The sequence below is a fragment of the Macrobrachium rosenbergii genome, chromosome 18, assembly GCF_040412425.1.
Source record: "Macrobrachium rosenbergii isolate ZJJX-2024 chromosome 18, ASM4041242v1, whole genome shotgun sequence".
In the NCBI taxonomy this organism is placed as follows: Eukaryota; Metazoa; Arthropoda; class Malacostraca; order Decapoda; family Palaemonidae; genus Macrobrachium; species Macrobrachium rosenbergii.
The window spans coordinates 841,077-858,573 of NC_089758.1; the positions used below are offsets into that span (position 1 = coordinate 841,077).

The 17,497-nt window shown below is 39.5% G+C and overlaps 1 protein-coding gene across 14 annotated transcripts in view; it reads right to left on the reverse strand.

Annotated features, from left to right (window-relative positions):
* Window positions 1–17,497, reverse strand: part of LOC136848008 (protein GOLM2-like) — a 147,509-nt gene that overhangs the window by 40,063 nt on the left and 89,949 nt on the right. For 12 of the 14 annotated variants that reach the window (XM_067120033.1, XM_067120020.1, XM_067120031.1 and 9 more), the window contains one exon: window positions 3,360–3,539. The exons of the other annotated variants lie outside the window; for them this stretch is intronic. In XM_067120033.1, the coding sequence (XP_066976134.1) occupies window positions 3,360–3,539 (180 nt within the window). The remainder of the gene's footprint in view (window positions 1–3,359; window positions 3,540–17,497) is intronic. 14 annotated transcript variants of the gene reach the window in all.

Consider the following 17,497-nt stretch of genomic DNA (forward strand, 5'->3'; position numbering starts at 1 on the left):
AATACTCTGTAATTTTACCCATTTGCTTGGACATTTATTCTGTGTTTGTCTGCCATGCATAGAGACTGCACTTCAAATCAAATCTCAATCTTTTACGTCTAGCACGATTTGCTAGCTACCTGACAGATCTAGTCTAGCACAGGTATGCATTTGGTGTTCCACTTTTTGGGAGTGTTTTTGCTGTACATGCTACATTTTCTCAATTGTGTGAGTGATCCCATAATTCAACTATAGTAAAGTTTTTGTTTTGTAATAAATATCATGCTCATTTACAGGGAGATTAATTCTACAGTATTACCCTCAGACCTTACAAAGGGAGTTAATTTTCTAAGATGTGTCAATGTAAATTCACTGAATACGTATCCATACAAATATTTTATTTCTAAACAAATAATTTTCAACACATAATACCGTACTGTAGTTCTTAGCTGACAACAGATAACATATGCATTCAGATGCTTGATCTATATACAGGCAGTCCCTGGTTATCAGCGGGGGTTCCATTCCAACAGCGTGATGATAAGGGAAAATTGCTGATAACTGAAAATCAGCAATTTTCGGGGCTTTTTCAGTGCTTATGAGTGCCTATGCTAGGTATGTATCAGTGCCAATACCTGATTATCGGCGCTGATTAGCGAAATCGGTGCCGATTTTCATCACTAGACAAGCCCCAAAAAAACGGATCGCCGATGACCAAGCCCACCTGTATATATATATATATAAAGTATACACAGGACAGGTATTTTTATGTCAACTTTTATACAGGTGCACGAATTGGTTAAGCTGACTAATTGTTGGCATATGAAAATGTAGCTTTTCATGTGTGAGAAGCCTTGTCCACAGCAAGTGGTTTTTATGTTGGCATTTACATTTCTCCCACAGAGAGACAGTGAGAGTTTGCTTGTATTTTTGGAATGTAGGTGTTAACATTTCTCACATGGAGAGACAGTGAGAGTTTGCTCGCATTTTTGGAAAGCATTTCAGCATACTGCGGATATTCACCTTGCTCAATGCATTGCTTCTGGCCATGACCAGGAGCATGGGAGTAATGTGATCAGTGGCGAAAACTTCGTGATACCTGTGGGTTCAGAAGACTGGTTCACATGTGGTCAGGTCACCATGACATCACAGGTTTGTACCCTCGTATCGAACACTGAATGTGACGGTGACGTCACACACTCTGAGGGAGGGGCTGACAAGTGAATGTGTGCATTAATGTGTCCTCATGCGCTTTCTTAGAGGGGAACTATAGAATGTCGATTCACTTTGATTTACGGCCTGATAGTTATTGCTCCTTTTGGAGTTGTGTGAATACGACAGCTACTGTGAGGGGATGGCTTCCCAATGGCTATAGAAAGTAAGTAGGACAGCTTACTAACACTTGTTTCTTTTTCAGACATTATTCAGAGTCCATGTTTTCCATTGCAGTGAGCCTCTCTTTTCTTTGAGTACTTTATTATTATGCATGTTTTTATTTTGTGTTTCACATGTTTTTTTTTTTATGCACCATGAACCAGGATTTAACAAGAACTGTGTTTCTCTTAACAGGAATTCTGGTTGGATCCTGTGAGGACACTGAATATTGGAGAATTATACTTTACTTGACTATGTGACATTTGTTTTTAGAGTGATCATGTACATTTTACTGATATATTATTTGGTGACAGGAATGCCTGCCACTGGTGATTTTTGGTCTGGGAATTTTGATTCAATTGATTTGAACAGTTACCATTCTAATTTTGAGTCTTGGTTTTCTTTAATTTTTTTACTTTCAATCTCGTGGTCTGTGAGAGATCATAATTCATGGCTCTAAGCTTTGGTAGTTATGCTTTCGTTAAATTTCCAAATCAAGTCTAGTTTTTATATCTCAGCATTTTAATTCTGTACCTTCCCTCACTAAGCCTCTTCAAAGTGCTTAACTTAATCTGTTTTATGACTTTTACTGGCCAAGCCCTCTTCCCGCACAGGATCTGTGTTCCCCAAAGCAGGGATTAAGCAGGACTCACGCTCCTCAGCCAGGGCACCTGAATTACTTGGGGCTAAGAACACCGGCAAAAAAGCGAAGTCTAGTGAAAGCTGACATGAATGTCAGCAAGCCAGATGCAGCCAGTAGACTGAACCAGTGACAGGCCTCTGAGCATGACCTCTGAGCTCTCGTTCCAATCTCTTTTGTCTGGCTGTCCACTTTACCATCCAAGTGCTACCTGAGTGCCACGTGTAGAAGGTCCCACTTGTCTGAGAGCCATTCTATTCTATAGCCAAGGATCTTCGCTTAAGGAATAAAGGTACTGTGTGGTGCAGAGTGTTCAGTCTTTTATCTACTACTCTTATCTCATTTCATTTTCTGTTTCCCCTTGCATTGTGCTAGACCCTGAAATTTGTCAGTAATTTAACTGAACATATCCTGACATTACTCCTTGAGCTTTCAGCATTCCATGTAATAATTAGGCTGTGTTTTGTTTCACCCAGCATCTACAAAGCACCTACTAATCTACTACGGGTAATTGCATAAATCACACTTTACTCATCAATCACTGGAAGCACTAAAAGGAATAAAAGAATGATGATGAGTATGATTATAAAGAAATGCACTATTCAAAAGCACTAGGACAATCTCAAAGCAAATACCTAAGAAACCTAAGAAACAAGCACGAGCTGTTTATAGCATTACAGGCACATAAAAAGTGAGGCTATTGGCTAGGATACAGCAGGTGATCCACACACCATCTGTCTGTCAGATAAAAGATTGGCGAACCTGTGAACACACGGGAACTGAAACACTGTATGTGCATATATACGATTAATGGGTTTGTAATGAAATAAACTAGTAATCCAACCAAAGTTATGCAAGGTCAGAAGAAAAATGGAAAGATAAAGGAACCAAATTAAAGGTTTCTCCAATCACGAGCATAGCTAACACTTGGTGAACATTTGCAACTCATTAGTGGTCATTGTCAATCTAAAATAGTCTACTTACCTCCAACCATATGTAAAATATTAGGGTTACATATGGTGAATGTAGAGAAAATGATAATAAAAGTATTTAATACTTAACATATTTCACAGTAGGTAATAAATGACATACTGTAAGTATAAAATAATATCAAAAGTTACAAAAACTCAAAGGCAAAAAACTGAGGCAAAAAATGGCCTAAAAAAGAGTAACAAGGAATATCTAATGAAAATTTTAATTTGTGATCCACTTCATATACAAGAGAGGAGGAGGGTGTATTTTAAAGAAGTTACAAGACACATCTATCTGTGAAGTAACATGCACATGCTTTGAAGTTTGCAAAAACATAAAGAAGAAAAGCATAACTGAAATTTCTCAAACAATCTATACCAATAATGGCACACACCTGCAACTTCCCTGGCTATATCAGCAACACTAAATCTGGGTTTCTTGCGGGGGACATTGGGGGGATCACGGGGAAGAATTGGAAGTTCACGATGGAATTCGATTCCCTGAATGCCTAAGTCTCGAGTATGTACAGCCCCACGTGAGATGTATCCTAGCTGACCAGGGCCAACATATGGCTCTGTAAATTACAGTAATATGAATATGACATTTTCATAATAAAATCAAGTTTCATATATACTTACCAAGTAATTAAATAGCTAATGTTTCAACTCGCGCTGCATTTTTAAAAAATTTAGTGGTAGCGCTTCTTCTGTTTTTATCTAGGTGACAGCCCGCCCACTATTGGGGAACACAGAAAACAACCTGGTAGGTATGCTCAATTTTTGTCCCCTATGCCCATAAGAGGGGAGGAGGGCGAGCTCTGATTCTGTAATTACTTGGTAAGTATATATGAAACTTAATTTTATTATGAAAAAAAGTCATTTTCATATAAGTTAACTTACCTAGTAATTACATAGCTGAATCCCACACTGAATGGAGGTGGGATACATGGACATATTCTACTCCAAAACATTAAAGAATGGTAATGACTTTGAAATAGAAAAAAATCTACCAGCATTGAATGCAATGCTTGCTGTTTCCTTACCTGGTAAGAGAGCTACAGCAGGTGAATACTGCCTCTGGCTGGTGCTCATCTTAACCCGCAGTGGCATGGCTTTGAGCCATGGGGAGCCTCTACTTAAGTGGGAGCTTTGCAACGGAGGATATGCCTGATGGCTAGCAAAGCACACAATAAGGTGCCCTTGCCCTGGGCACAGTACCAAGATGAAAAACTCAGACAACGTAGTCACCTACTCTGAAAACACTTCTAAAACACAACAAACTATCCACTAAGTCTGGTGGATACTCCAGGTACCTTGTACCCCCAGGCTCCCCAAAAGATAGTAAGAGATAAAGAGTGCTTCCTAAAATTCCTCACCCTATACCATGCCAGCCACCAATAACGGCCCCTAAGTACTGCAATCATCGAACACTGTTTCCGCTCCCTTTAAGTGGTGAGAGGCAAAAATGGACCTGCACTTCCAGTAGGTTGAATGAATAATGGAGGTCAGGGACATATTATGTCTGAAAGCCAAATAGGTAGACACTGCTCTGATATCATGAGCTCTCACTTTAAAATTTGGTAAAAAGTCCTCCTGGATCTGGGAGTGTGCCTCTCTAATCAAATCTCTCAGGAAGAATGACAAGGCATTCTCTGACAGAAGATAAGATGGGGTCCTCACCGAACACCAAAGGTTACTAGATGGACCCTTGATCTTTTCTGTCCTATTCAGGTAGTATCTCAGAGCTCTGACTGGACATAGTACTCTCTTTTCTTCCTCATGGCAGAGAATATCCATCAAGTTCTTAATAGTAAATGAACAAGGCCAGGGCTTGGAAAGGTCCTTATTCTTGACCAAAAAGCCTAGGGTGAAGGAGTAAACTGCAGTTTACTGATGCGTTTAGCTGTAGCTAGAGCAAAGACGAAGAGAGTCTTGCATGTCAGATACCTAAGAAAAGCAGAACGTAGGGGCTCAAGAGATGGGCCCGTCAGCCATTTCAGGACCACATCCAGATTCCAGGAGACCAAAGTGTTGTCCTTTCTCTGTTTCGCTGTATCGAAAGACTTTAAAAGACATTGATATTAGAGTTCAATGAGAGATCCAGGCCTCTATGCTATAGCCTCTGCAGCTCCCCTTGAAAAATCCTTCGCTCTGACAAGCTTACAGTGGGAAGGAGTATACAGTACTGTAGGTCTAGGTTCGACCAATCTTGTAGCATGGTGTCCGTGGCCCATACAAAAGGATCTGGGGCTGGCGAGCAAATGAGAGGAAGGTAATGGTTCTTGGAGGTGTCAAACAGGTCTATTGTTGGCTTGCCCCACAACTTCCATAGATCTAGACAAACTAGGGGAACCAGGGTCCACTTGGTGGGAAGGACCTGCTTTCGTTGGCTCAGCTTGTCCACCATCAAATTTAACTACCCTTGGATAAAGATGGTGACCAGAGTCACTCGATTTCGGTCTGACCACATGAGTAACTCTCTTGTGGCTTCACAGAGAGAAAAGGAATGGGTGCTGCCTTGCTTGCAAATATAGGCTAAGGCCATGTTATTGTCCACATGCACCACTACTGTTTTGTTGCGGACTATGGGCAAATAAACTCTGAAGACCTAGCTGAACTGCCTTCAGTTCTCATACATTGATATGTAAACTCTGCTAATGTGGGGTCCATGTCTGGGATACTTCTTGATTTCCCAGTAGGGCTCCCCAGCCTATGTGTGAGGCATCAGAATAAAAGTCTAGGTCAGGGTTCAGAGGTTGAAGGGACTTCCCTTCTGACAGCCACTGCAGGTCTGATTTGATCTCTGGCGTGATCTGAAAAACATACTGTGTCTGTCTGTTCCAGTTGCAGTTTGCTTGAGTGTGATAGGTTAGAGTAATTTGCTTCCCTTCACCTAAACCGGAAGAGGCTTTACCTGGAATAGAAAATTTATATTCGGTAACTACCAAAGCAGCTGAACAGTTAGTGTGACTGAACCATTTTCAAGTTCCACAGAGTGGAAGTTATTATATGTCAGTTACTTAAGACAGTGACTGTCCTAAACGGGATCCGGGTTAGAGAAAGTGCTCTAATATCTGTACACTGATTTTATTGTGAATGAGATCTCAGATTCTCATTTGGAAGGAGAAAAGGGCTTTTAGTAGAAAAAGACTGCATGAAGAAATTCCAAAGTAATTTCTGCCCTCAGCTTGGATGTCATAGCTAAAATAAACTCCATAGTGATCCCCAAATTGTGTGTTGACTTTTGTGATTTTCTTGGATTATTATTCCGAGATGAAGTATGGGAAAGATGAGGAACTTGAATGAGATGTATGCCAGCGTTGGATTATTTGTTGATAATATTTTGACTATTGATAGTATTAAGTTAGGCTAAGTGAAGTATAGGAAGATTGTTTTGATAAACTTTAGTGGTAAGTAGGAAATAAGTTAGATTAAGTATTGAGAGACGATAATTACTAAACTGTGACAAATGTAAATAGAATTAGGATAAGGTTCTGTTTGAAGGTCTTCAGGGCACTGTAATATTAAGGTTAATATTTAAGGATAGGTGAAAACAGTTTTCTTTAACCTCTGAATCTGTTCCCATCATTCTGTACCAATTGTGTTGAATAAAAAGCCCCTACAGCACTGATGTTCATACCAAAACCAGCAGAAACAAATTAAGCATACCTGCCAGGTTGTTTTCCATATTCCCTGATAGTAGTGGGGGGGACCTAGATAAAAACGGAAGCCCTACCGCTAAATTTTAAAAAGTTGCTGTGTAAGTTGAAACATTAGCTATCTAATTACTTGGTAATAACTTATAAGAAAATTGGTATTTCTCAGATGAAAAGAGTTACCTTGTTTACGGTTCAATTAATTCAATTAATTTTCTTTAATTTTTTTTTCAGATCTACTGATCTTTCTTTCCTCCAAAAAATTTTTGTAGATATGTTGTGAAACAATTTTCCTGAAAAGAAAGAGGAAAAACATCAACATGAATGTTTTCACATCAAATTTTCTATTTATGGAATTAGAAATGAAATAAGTTCTCTTCATTCTCTTCCTTCATGAAGAATTTCTGTTTGAAATCCCATCAAAATGAATATATACAGGATTTTAAGTTATCTGGCATCATAACTGGAGTGGTCACTGAAGCTATTGAAAGAAAGGTTCGTACACTGAAATTTAAGTGCAACTCAAACTTTAGATACTTAAAAAATAAAATTTTCTACAATAAAAAAATATGAATTGTAAAATGAATCTTTTATAGAAAGCCAGATTCTAACAGAAGGAATTACAAATATAACTTGATCTTTTGCAGAAGACCAGCTTCTGAAACATCTGAAAATGACACTGGCATCATATACAGCTTCACCAAGGATCTTAGCAAGAATGTATCTATCTTCTTCACTTCTAGCCTCAGAGGGGAGCCAAAGGTCCTCAAATGGGGCATTCAATTAAAGCTTGTCATTCCGTCAGAGGAACCAGGCAGTTACCATAGTACAGATGACTTTCAATTGTCATTATAAACCCATGCGTAAAGCAAGTGTGACCAATTCATAAGTAGCACAGGGTTGTCTCCCATCTTCTCGGCATACTGTATTGATATACCTCCAAGAAGAAATGGCCTCTGTAATCTCTATTCTGTTGTTGCCTTTCCAATGTTCTCACCAGATATCTCTAAAAAAACTTCTCCCTCTTTGCCTATTCACATGCACACATTTCAGTGCACTCCAATTAAGAAGTATAGGTATCTGGGGCATTACTGCTCTCTGTCTTAAAATCCTGGTGAATAAAATGGCTGGTTCGCTGAATCCTGACAAAATGGAGGTAGTTATGTACCAGCCTCTCCAGCCTTAAAATCCTGGGCTGACAGGGGGAAGAATCTGGATAAAAGACTGGAATCTGATGAACACAGCTCGGTAAGTTCCTCTTTTAACCCTTAAACGCCTATTGGACGTATCATACGTCGACTAAAATTGTCTGTTGGGTGCCAAGTGGACGTACCGTATGTCGACTACAAAGAATTTCAACCTTCGGTCAACTTTGACTCGACCGAAATGGTCGAAAAACGCAATTGTAAGCTAAAACTCTTACATTCTAGTAATATTCAATAATGTACCTTCATTTTGCAACAAATTGGAAGTCTCTAGCACAATATTTCGATTTATGGTGAATTTTTGAAAAACTTTTTCTTACGCACGGGCGGTAATTCAGTCGAAAAATTTCATAAATTCTTTCGTCATTTTGTCGTAATTTTTGCACTGTTCTATATTAGCCATTACATAAAGTTTTATATATGAAAATGTGCAATTTCATGTACAATACAGCAAAATACAATCCATGGTTGTAGCTTTTATCAGTTTGGAAATATTTTCATATAAACCACGATAACTGCCAAAATTTCAACCTTCGGGTCAACTTTGACTCAACCGAAATGGTCAAAAACGCAATTTTAAGCTAAAAATCTTACGATCTAGTAATATTCAATCATTTACCTTCATTTTGAAACAAATTGGAAGTCTCTAGCACAATATTTCGATTTATGGTGAATTTCTGAAAAAACTTTTTCCTTACGTCCGCGCCAGAAATTCTTTTGTCACGTTGTCGTAATGTTTGCACTGTTTTATATTAGTCGTTACATAAAGTTTTATATATGGAAATGTGCACAATTTCATGTAGAATACAACAGAAAATAACTCATGGTTGTAGCTTTTATCAGTTTTGAAATATTTTCATATGAATCACGATAACTGCCAAAATTTCAAGCTTTGGTCAATTTTAACTTGACCGAAATGGTCAAAAAATGCAATTATAAGCTAAAACTCTTACATTCTAGTAATATTCAATCATGTACCTTCATTTTGCAACAAACTGGAAGTCTCTAGCACAATATTTCGATTTATGGTGAATTTCTGAAAAAATTTTTTTCCTTACGTCCCGCGCCGTAACTCGGCCGAACATCTCAGAAATTCTTTTCGTCATGTTGTCGTAATGTTTGCATCGTTTACATTAGTCCTTACATAAACTTTTATATATGAAAATGTGTGCAATTTCATGTAGAATACAACAGAAAATAGCTCATGGTTGTAGCTTTTATCAGTTTTGAAATATTTTCACATAAATCACGATAACTGCCAAAAATTTCAACCTTCGGTCAACTTTAACTCGACCGAAATGGTAAAAAACGCAATTGTAAGCTAAAACGCTTACATTCTAGTAATATTCAAACGTTTAACTTCATTTTGCAATAAATTGGAAGTCTCTAGCACAATATTTCGATTTATGGTGAATTTTTGAAAAAACATTTTCCTTACGTCTGCGCGTAACTCGGGCCAACATCTCAGAAATTCTTTTGTCTCGTTGTCGTAATATTTGCACCATTTTATATTAGTCGTTACATAAAGTTTTTTATATGAAAATGTGTGCAATTTCATGTACAATACAACAAAAAATAACCCATGGTTTTAGCTTTTATCGGTTTTGAAATATTTCCACATAAATCACGATAAATAGAAAAAATTTGACTTTCGGTCAACTTTAACTCGACCGAAATGGTCGAAAACTGCAATTGTAAGCTAAAACACTTACAGTCTAGTAATATTCAATCAATTAGCTTCATTTTTCAACAATTTGGAAGTCTCTAGCACAATATTTCAATTTATGGTGAATTTTTTGAAAAAACATTTTTTACGTCCCACGTTACTTAATTCATGCATCATTTTGTGATAATATTTTCTCTGTGTTGCTTTGATCGTTTTAAAATTTGTTATATACCAAAATCATCACAATTTAGTGTACAATACAACTAAAAAAAATTAACTCATTAGCTTTAACCATTTTGCTTACAGCGCGATTTGTATACAATTATATATGAGTTTTTTTTTTTTCGCTGTCATATATTCCAATATTTATATATGATAATGATATTTTTTCATTTCTGATGGTTGCATACTAAACTTCAGGCAATGACAAAAAAATGAGCCAAAAATGAACTCTTAATCTTATAAACTAAGCGTGCTGTGATTTTTTGAAAAAAACTTTTTTTCCGCTTCGGCTCTAACTAACCGAACGCCGCCGGCATACGGGAGACGTTTTTGTAAATAGGGCTTCGGCGTTAAAGGGTTAACATGCTGGAAAAGTTCAGCTTTTGTTGACAGATTTTTTTAAAATTCCTGGACTGGGAGAGCAATTCTTTCCAAACTTGATTAACAGTTCTTGCATGGCTTGTTGTACAGTAAATTACACGAAGACAAGTTTTGGTTAATAGTGTGTTCAGGTACTGTAAGGCCAGTTCTGATGACCTCTGAAAGTGAGGCCCAAGCTGGGCAAGTATTTCTCTTGATACAGTATATGAAACTGGATACAATACTGCAGATAGTAACATATGAAATATAGGACTCTTCTTCATGGTGGTCTATTGGCATGTTGTCAACTGTTCCTAGTTTTGCCAGACCTACTTACAAACATTCATGTTATGAACATTCAGAGATACGAACAGACAGGGTCACAAGTTAAAACTGTGTTAGGAGGCAGTCCCCTTTGCCATCTCTAGAGCTTATTCTGCCCATCATATACACTCTTGTACCATGCGACTTTCCAAAATCTAATTTTTAACCTGCCTGGGTCAGGTTGTTACATGACAGATATCCATTTGCAAGTCAAATAATACAGTTGTATTGAGAATACAGTTAGTTTTAATCAAACCCGCTTTACTTACTATTCAACTATATTTCATGTATTACTGTTATATTTTTATCATATTATAATTTATGAACATAGCAATCATGCGCCATTTGCATTCTGGTAAAGTTTGCAATCTTAAAATCATCAGCTGACTGCATTTTACTGACATCATCACTGTCATTTGATGCTTACTTTATTTACAGTATAAATACAGTAAATTAAAGGAAGTACAGGTGTGATTTTGTCAGTTTCAGAAATTGTACTTGCCTCTTTTGTGGCCTAAACATCATTCGTTTCTTCAGCTACAGCTACAATCTTAAATTTAGTGGCATACTTTTATAACACTTTCTTCTCTATTGTGTGAAGGATGATATTGTAAGTGTTAGGGATTGTTTAACTCCATCTGCCATGCAAGTATTGGCTGTTCAAAGAGAACTAACATTAAACCAATCCAAATTAAAATAATAAACATTTTGGCTTATCCACACATTGTTTAAGGGGAGCGTCCGGCGACCCATGGGGTCCGGAAACCCATTTTCGGTTTATGACGGTTTTGGGTAGGAAAACCACTCTACTTTAAGTTTCAAACAATTTTTTTTATGAAATATGTATAAATCATGGCTAAAAAGGCTTCAATCTACACTTATCTATGCCTCCTCTAGCACGGGGGGTCGCGCAAGCAACACTAATCCGGTAGGGAACTTTTTTCTGTCCTGAGTACCTGAAAATTTTTTCTATAGTCTCTCCCTAATTTAGAGATCTGTTTTCCTAAATGAACTCGACGTTTTCTTTGAATGATACGAGTTTTCTAAAAAACCAAAGATAAGCCAGTAAAGTAAGTTCTGTTAATTTCTTCGTCTTTTCGTAGATATTTGTAATGATTTTGCGTCATTATCATATTCATAGTAGCATAAGGTAATAGAGATGATAATCAAGTAAGCTAAAAAGCGTGAAATGTGGTCAGTGATAAAAAGACATGTATAATCGCCCACATGCATTGTCTGTTCACAGTGTTTATCTGAAGTTATAATTTTTCAAACTTATGTATACTGAATTCTATTCAAACAATCTTAATAAAAATTACAGTATATGTTTATAAATATGGTTTCTATATATCCTCCAAATTTCAAGTCTCTAGGTTTACTTCAGAATTTACAGAAGTAAATGTAGTATATGAAAACTTTGAAGCTCGTTTTCTCAAAACTTAAGATTTTCGGAAAAAAATTAATTATACTTTTTTGTTTAACGACTGATTTTAGTTGGTCAAAAACCAAATAACAGAGCATTAAAATGTCTAAATATTCAGAGCACAGAATTTTTAAATTTGATTTTTACCTATTGAAATTATTGATTTAAAAAAAAAAAAAAATACTACGTAAAAAATATATAATAAAAAAAAACTAAAATTTTTTTTAAAAATCCCAGTACTTAGTTTTTAGTAGAGAAAATTATCTTTCAAATGGTTTTTGAATGAGAAAATCGATTGAAAAACAAAAAAGTTTATAGAATTTGAAAAACCCCATTTTCCCATAAGGTTAATGTAAAGTGGATGGTCCCCTTAAATGCAATAACTGATGTATAAAGCAATTATATACTGTATATATGGTATATCATTGGTAATGAAATTTATTGGACTTAATATATCATTATATATTCTTGACATTAATTTATTAAGAGTAAAGAAATCATACTTTGGCTAACTCCAATGCATTTCGACAAGGCAATTTTGTTCTACATTTTCAGAGATTCCAAAATAAAAATATCAAGTATGTACTGCTTTTTTCACTTCAAAATGACACCAAACTCCGCATTGTATCTCTTAAACTCATAAGTACTAAGCCAGAACAACGTATCTTTTACCACAGAGAAGCCTGGACCACCAAAAATTTTCAAAGGTTTAAGGGTAAGGATCAGATATATATAGGGAATTCTATGGGCAGATCCCTTCCCATATCCTCAGTTTTATTTTTAGAACACAAGAAAACAGCCTTCGTTACTCTCCCCCTACTTAATGCTGAGGAATAATTCATCAAACATATGCTACTGTCAATATTACAACCGATAGCACTGGGGTATGGACAGACATGAGCACCAACCAAGACTCAAATCACATATATTCCTTGGACACAATATATATGAAGGCCCTTCTCCATAGCACCTAGACCCCTATGATCAGAACATAAGTCAAGGAAATTCATACCAAGAGAGAGGGCATGCTTCCCATGCCTCATGGTAGCTCAGTGGTTTCACATAATCTTCACAAAGAGGTGATCCCTAGTTCAAGCCAGCTCATGGCTTAATATATTTCACTGGCAACACAAGCTTACTGTCTCTGTGAACTTGGGATAGGAGACTTGAGGGGGCCCACAGATCTATCTGCCCAATCTCTTCCATTTCTTGCTCTATGATTTTACAGGTGGCAGAGGCATGGCCACAACTAAGGAGCCATTCAAAGAAACTTACTCCTTAACCAAAAGAGCGGGAGGAGACACAGAAACACAATCAGGGTCCGAGACGTCCAAAGCAACAGCCACAGCAAGCTTTTACATACAATAATTACATAATTATTAATTACATAATTATTTTATGTATGAGCTTTAAGATCTCTTCTGGTTGATCTCTACAACACAGTAATAGGGGATGGATGTCTTTACCACGGGAAGCACTTCCACAAAAACCCTACCAAGAATGCTGGGGCATAGTAATCAAAATATATACACAAGCAGCACCAGGAGACACAGATAGCACTATGCCACCCACACTAACTCACTGATCCCACCTTGAAATGGGCAAATACATAGTTTTGAGTATAAATCCTTAAATTCAATATCTTCACAAAAATTCAAATCAAATCCACCAAATCACAAAGTTCAAGGAATCCATAAAAATAAACACAGAGCAAATACTAAACGTGTGCACACAAATGCTCAAAGCTAAATACATGATGTAATGCTAAGATAGAATAGTGTGGGTGGAACTGCATTATGATAGAATATAAAAACTTCCACTGTCCAAATGGAAAGAAAAAGGACAAAAATAAATGCAAAAGTTAATATACTGATAAGAAAATTAAAGAAAAATGATATTTTAATGATAAAATAAAGTTTGTTCATACTTACCTGGCAGATATACAGTATATATAGCTGTATTCTCCGAATCCGACAGAATTTCAAAAACTCGCAGCACACGCAGTGTGGCCAGGTGGTTAGTACCCATTCCCGACGCTGGGAGGCGCGGGTATCGGAACCATTCCCATTTCTATTCAGATTTTCAGTGCCACTGTCTCCTGAGGGGAGGTGGGTGGGCATCGATTATATATATCTGCTGCATGAACAAACTTTATTTTATCATTAAAAATATCATTTTGTTCACAGACTTACCTGGTCGATATATATATAATGAATCCCACCACTGGAGGTGGGAAGAGACAGAATAGGGATTTAGGAAACAAATAAATGCAGGGGCGCATTGGACGCCTTAATTTTTACCTGTTAGCATAGCTGACTTCGTGGTTACCGTCACCCAAGTTTCCTGCTTCTGCTTTACAGAGTCTCCAGCAAGGTAGTGACCTATAAAGCTGGTGAGTTCTAGATGATCTGTCCACGGGGTGTGGACCACAATGGGACTAGACTATAAGACCATACTGAGAGGGCAAAAAGGACAATGACCAACCACCTGACCGAGCTCATCTAAGTCATTAAACCTAACATAGGCTAACGATTGGACGCTTCACCCTCCGGTGGCCAACCCAACAACCCAAAACACAAAAACAAGATTAAAAATACTTCCTAATCTCTAAAGGATAGGATGAGTACGTTTCCTGCCCCCAACATTGCATCGCGGAAACGCATGGTCCTAGCGCCAAGAGCAAGCCTTCGTAGAAGTCGCCTTCACGCCCCGCGACGTGAATAATGTAGTTAACACTGAATTGCTTTCACAGAAGGTGGTACCCAGAAGATCGCTAAGGGACGTTTCTTCTGAAAGCCACCGGTCGCAGCCGGTTCTCACTTCATGAGCGCCTTTGACTGGTGAAGTCTCATGTCGCTAGTTCCTGGCAGGTAGAATGAGCCTTTGATTGCATTTCTAAAAGAATGCCAGAGCATTCTTGACATCGGGCAAGTCAGGTCTTCTAACAGAACACCACAGATTGTCCGATGGCCTCTCGACTTTCTTCGCCCTGTCTATAGAATTTGAGAGTCCTGACAGGGCACAGGACTCTCTCTGACTCTCTTGCCCAGAATTTCAAGTATAATTCTTGATCTCAAAACTCTTGGGCCAAGGGTTTGAAGGATTTTTGTTCTTGCGAACATAGGGCTTAGGGAGCATACAGCATTGAGCCTCTAAAGCCTATGTGTTGCTGATGATTTAACTTCACTAACTCTCTTCGCTGTCACAGAGCAGTTAGAAAATAGCCTTCCTTGTCACATTTCTGAGAGATGCCGACGAAGAGGCTCGAATGTACTTGACATTAAAGCCCAGGAATAACACATCCAGGTTCCAGGAAGGTGTCCTGGGTTGAGGCACCTAACAGCTTCAAAGGATCTCAAGAGATCGTGAAGATCCTTGTTGTCTGCTGCCTTAGCCCCTATGTCTGAAGACTGTCGACAGCATACTTCTATAGCTCTTAATCGTTGAGACTGCCAGCTTCTTCCTTCTCTCAGAGATGAAGCAGGAAGTCTGCTATCTGCGGCACAGAGGTCGTGGTTGAGGAAATCCCTTTGCTTCTGCACCATTTCCTGAAATAGGTCCACTTAGATTGGTATACCACATTGGAGGAGGGCCTTCTGGTGTTGGCGATAGCCCTTGCCACTGCTCTCGAAAACCCCCTCGCTCTTGCCAACTTTGTGATAGTCTGAATGCAGTTAGACTCAGAGCGGGGAGGTTTTTGTGGTATCTTTCGAAATGGGGCTGCCTGAGCAGATCTACCCTCAGGGGAAGCGTCCTTGGGAAATCCACCAGGAAGGCCATGACCTCTGTGAACCAATCTGCCGCTGGCCAAAAGGGGGCGATCAACGTCATCCTCGTCCCTTCCGACGCTGAGAACTTCCTGATTACCTCCCCTAGAATCTTGAAGGGCGGAAAGGCGTAGAGATCCATTCCCTTCCAGTCCCAGAGGAGGGCATCTACTGCTACTGTTCTGGATTCAGAACGGAAAGAGCAGTAAAGAGGAGCCTTGTCCTGGACGCCGCAAGAGATCCACCAAGGGACGTCCCCATAACCTCCACAGCTCCTGACACACCTCCTCGTGAAGGGTCCACTCGGTCAGCAGAAGTTGACGCTGTCGACTGAGAAGGTCTGCACGGATATTCTCCGCTCCTGCCACAAATCTTGTAAGGATCGTGATCCCGAGCATGGGCCCAAAGCAGGATTTCTCTCACAGGACGCAACAGGGACCGAGCCAGTTCCTCCTGTTTCTGAGGTATGCCAGGCTGTGGTGTTGTCTGAATTTACTGAACCACTGGGCCTGATACTGGCTCAAGAATTGTAGGCCAGCAGGACTTTCCCACTTTTGAGATTGATGTGCCAAAGCACCTGTTCCCCTCTCCAGGTGCCTGACACTTCTCCTCCTAGTGAGCACCCATCCTCCCTGAATGCCTGGAAAACAACACTAGTCGGGCTCTGAAGAGAAATCCTTCTGCCAACCTCGAGGTCGAGCCACCACCTCAGGTGATTCTGGACAACAGGAGAGATCTTCAGGTCTCCTCTAGATCCTCCTTGTCTATCCAGTTTTCTGCCAGAAACTGGAGGTCTGAGCTAGTCTTCCCAGGAAAACAAACTTCTCCAGCGCAGGAAATGGTCCCCAGCAAACTCATCCATTCCTCACCGAAAGCATGTTTCCTTCCCAGGAAGGATGAGACTTTTCCTAAGCATTGCAGCTGACGTTCCTGGATGGAAAAGCTCAGAAAGCTACCGAATCCATCTGAATCCCCAGATACACGATGGACTGCGTCGGGACCAGATGGGACTTTTCTTCGTTCACTAGAAGTCCTAGGGACTTCGTCAACTCTAAAGTCAATTTCAGGTCCTCCAGACACTTTGACTGAGAAGAGGCTCGGATGAGCCAATCGTCCAGGTAAAGCGAGATACAAATACCCGCCAAGTGAAGCCATCTCGCCACATTTCTCATGATAATCGTGAAGATCATGGGAGCTGTGCTTAGCCCGAAGCAAAGAGCTCTGAATTGAAACACTCGTCCCCCTAGAACAAACCTCAGGTACTTCCTCGACTGGGGATGTATGGGGACGAAAAGGCCCCAGAAGTCCAGAGAGACCATCCAATCTCCTGGTCTTAATGTTCCTGAACAGACTGGGACGCCTATCTTGAACTTTTCCTCACCATTTGCCGTCCAGTCTGCTGACATCTAGGACTGTCCCATCCTCCGGATTGCTTCGAACTAGAAGAGTCGGTTGTAGAACCTGGGAGGCTAGGTCCAGACTTGCTCCACAGCTCTTTTTCGAGCATTTGCTCCAAAGCTCCTAACAGGACTTGTTGCTTCTCTTGATGGTGAGGACAGATCCCTGGGCGAAGGCACAGGGGTGGCGAGTCGAGAAAGGGGATCTTGTATCCTCTCTCAAGAACTTCGAGGGACCAGGTGTCCGCCCCTCTTGCTCTCCAGGCTACCGCAAACGAAAGAAGCCTGGCTCCCACCGGTGTCTGGAGGCGCTGTAAATCACTTCTTGCCCCTAGGTTTTGGAGGGGCTGCGCCTCTGGAAAAACCTCTTCCTCGGGGAGACGGTCTCGAGGAAGAAGCTCCTCCACGAAAGGGCTTCTTCTTCTTGGAGGTCGGACCCGACGACGACGTCAAAGGGACTGTTGGACGCCTTGAAGAGTGGGCCAAGAGGTCTTGAGTGGCCTTTCTCTTCGT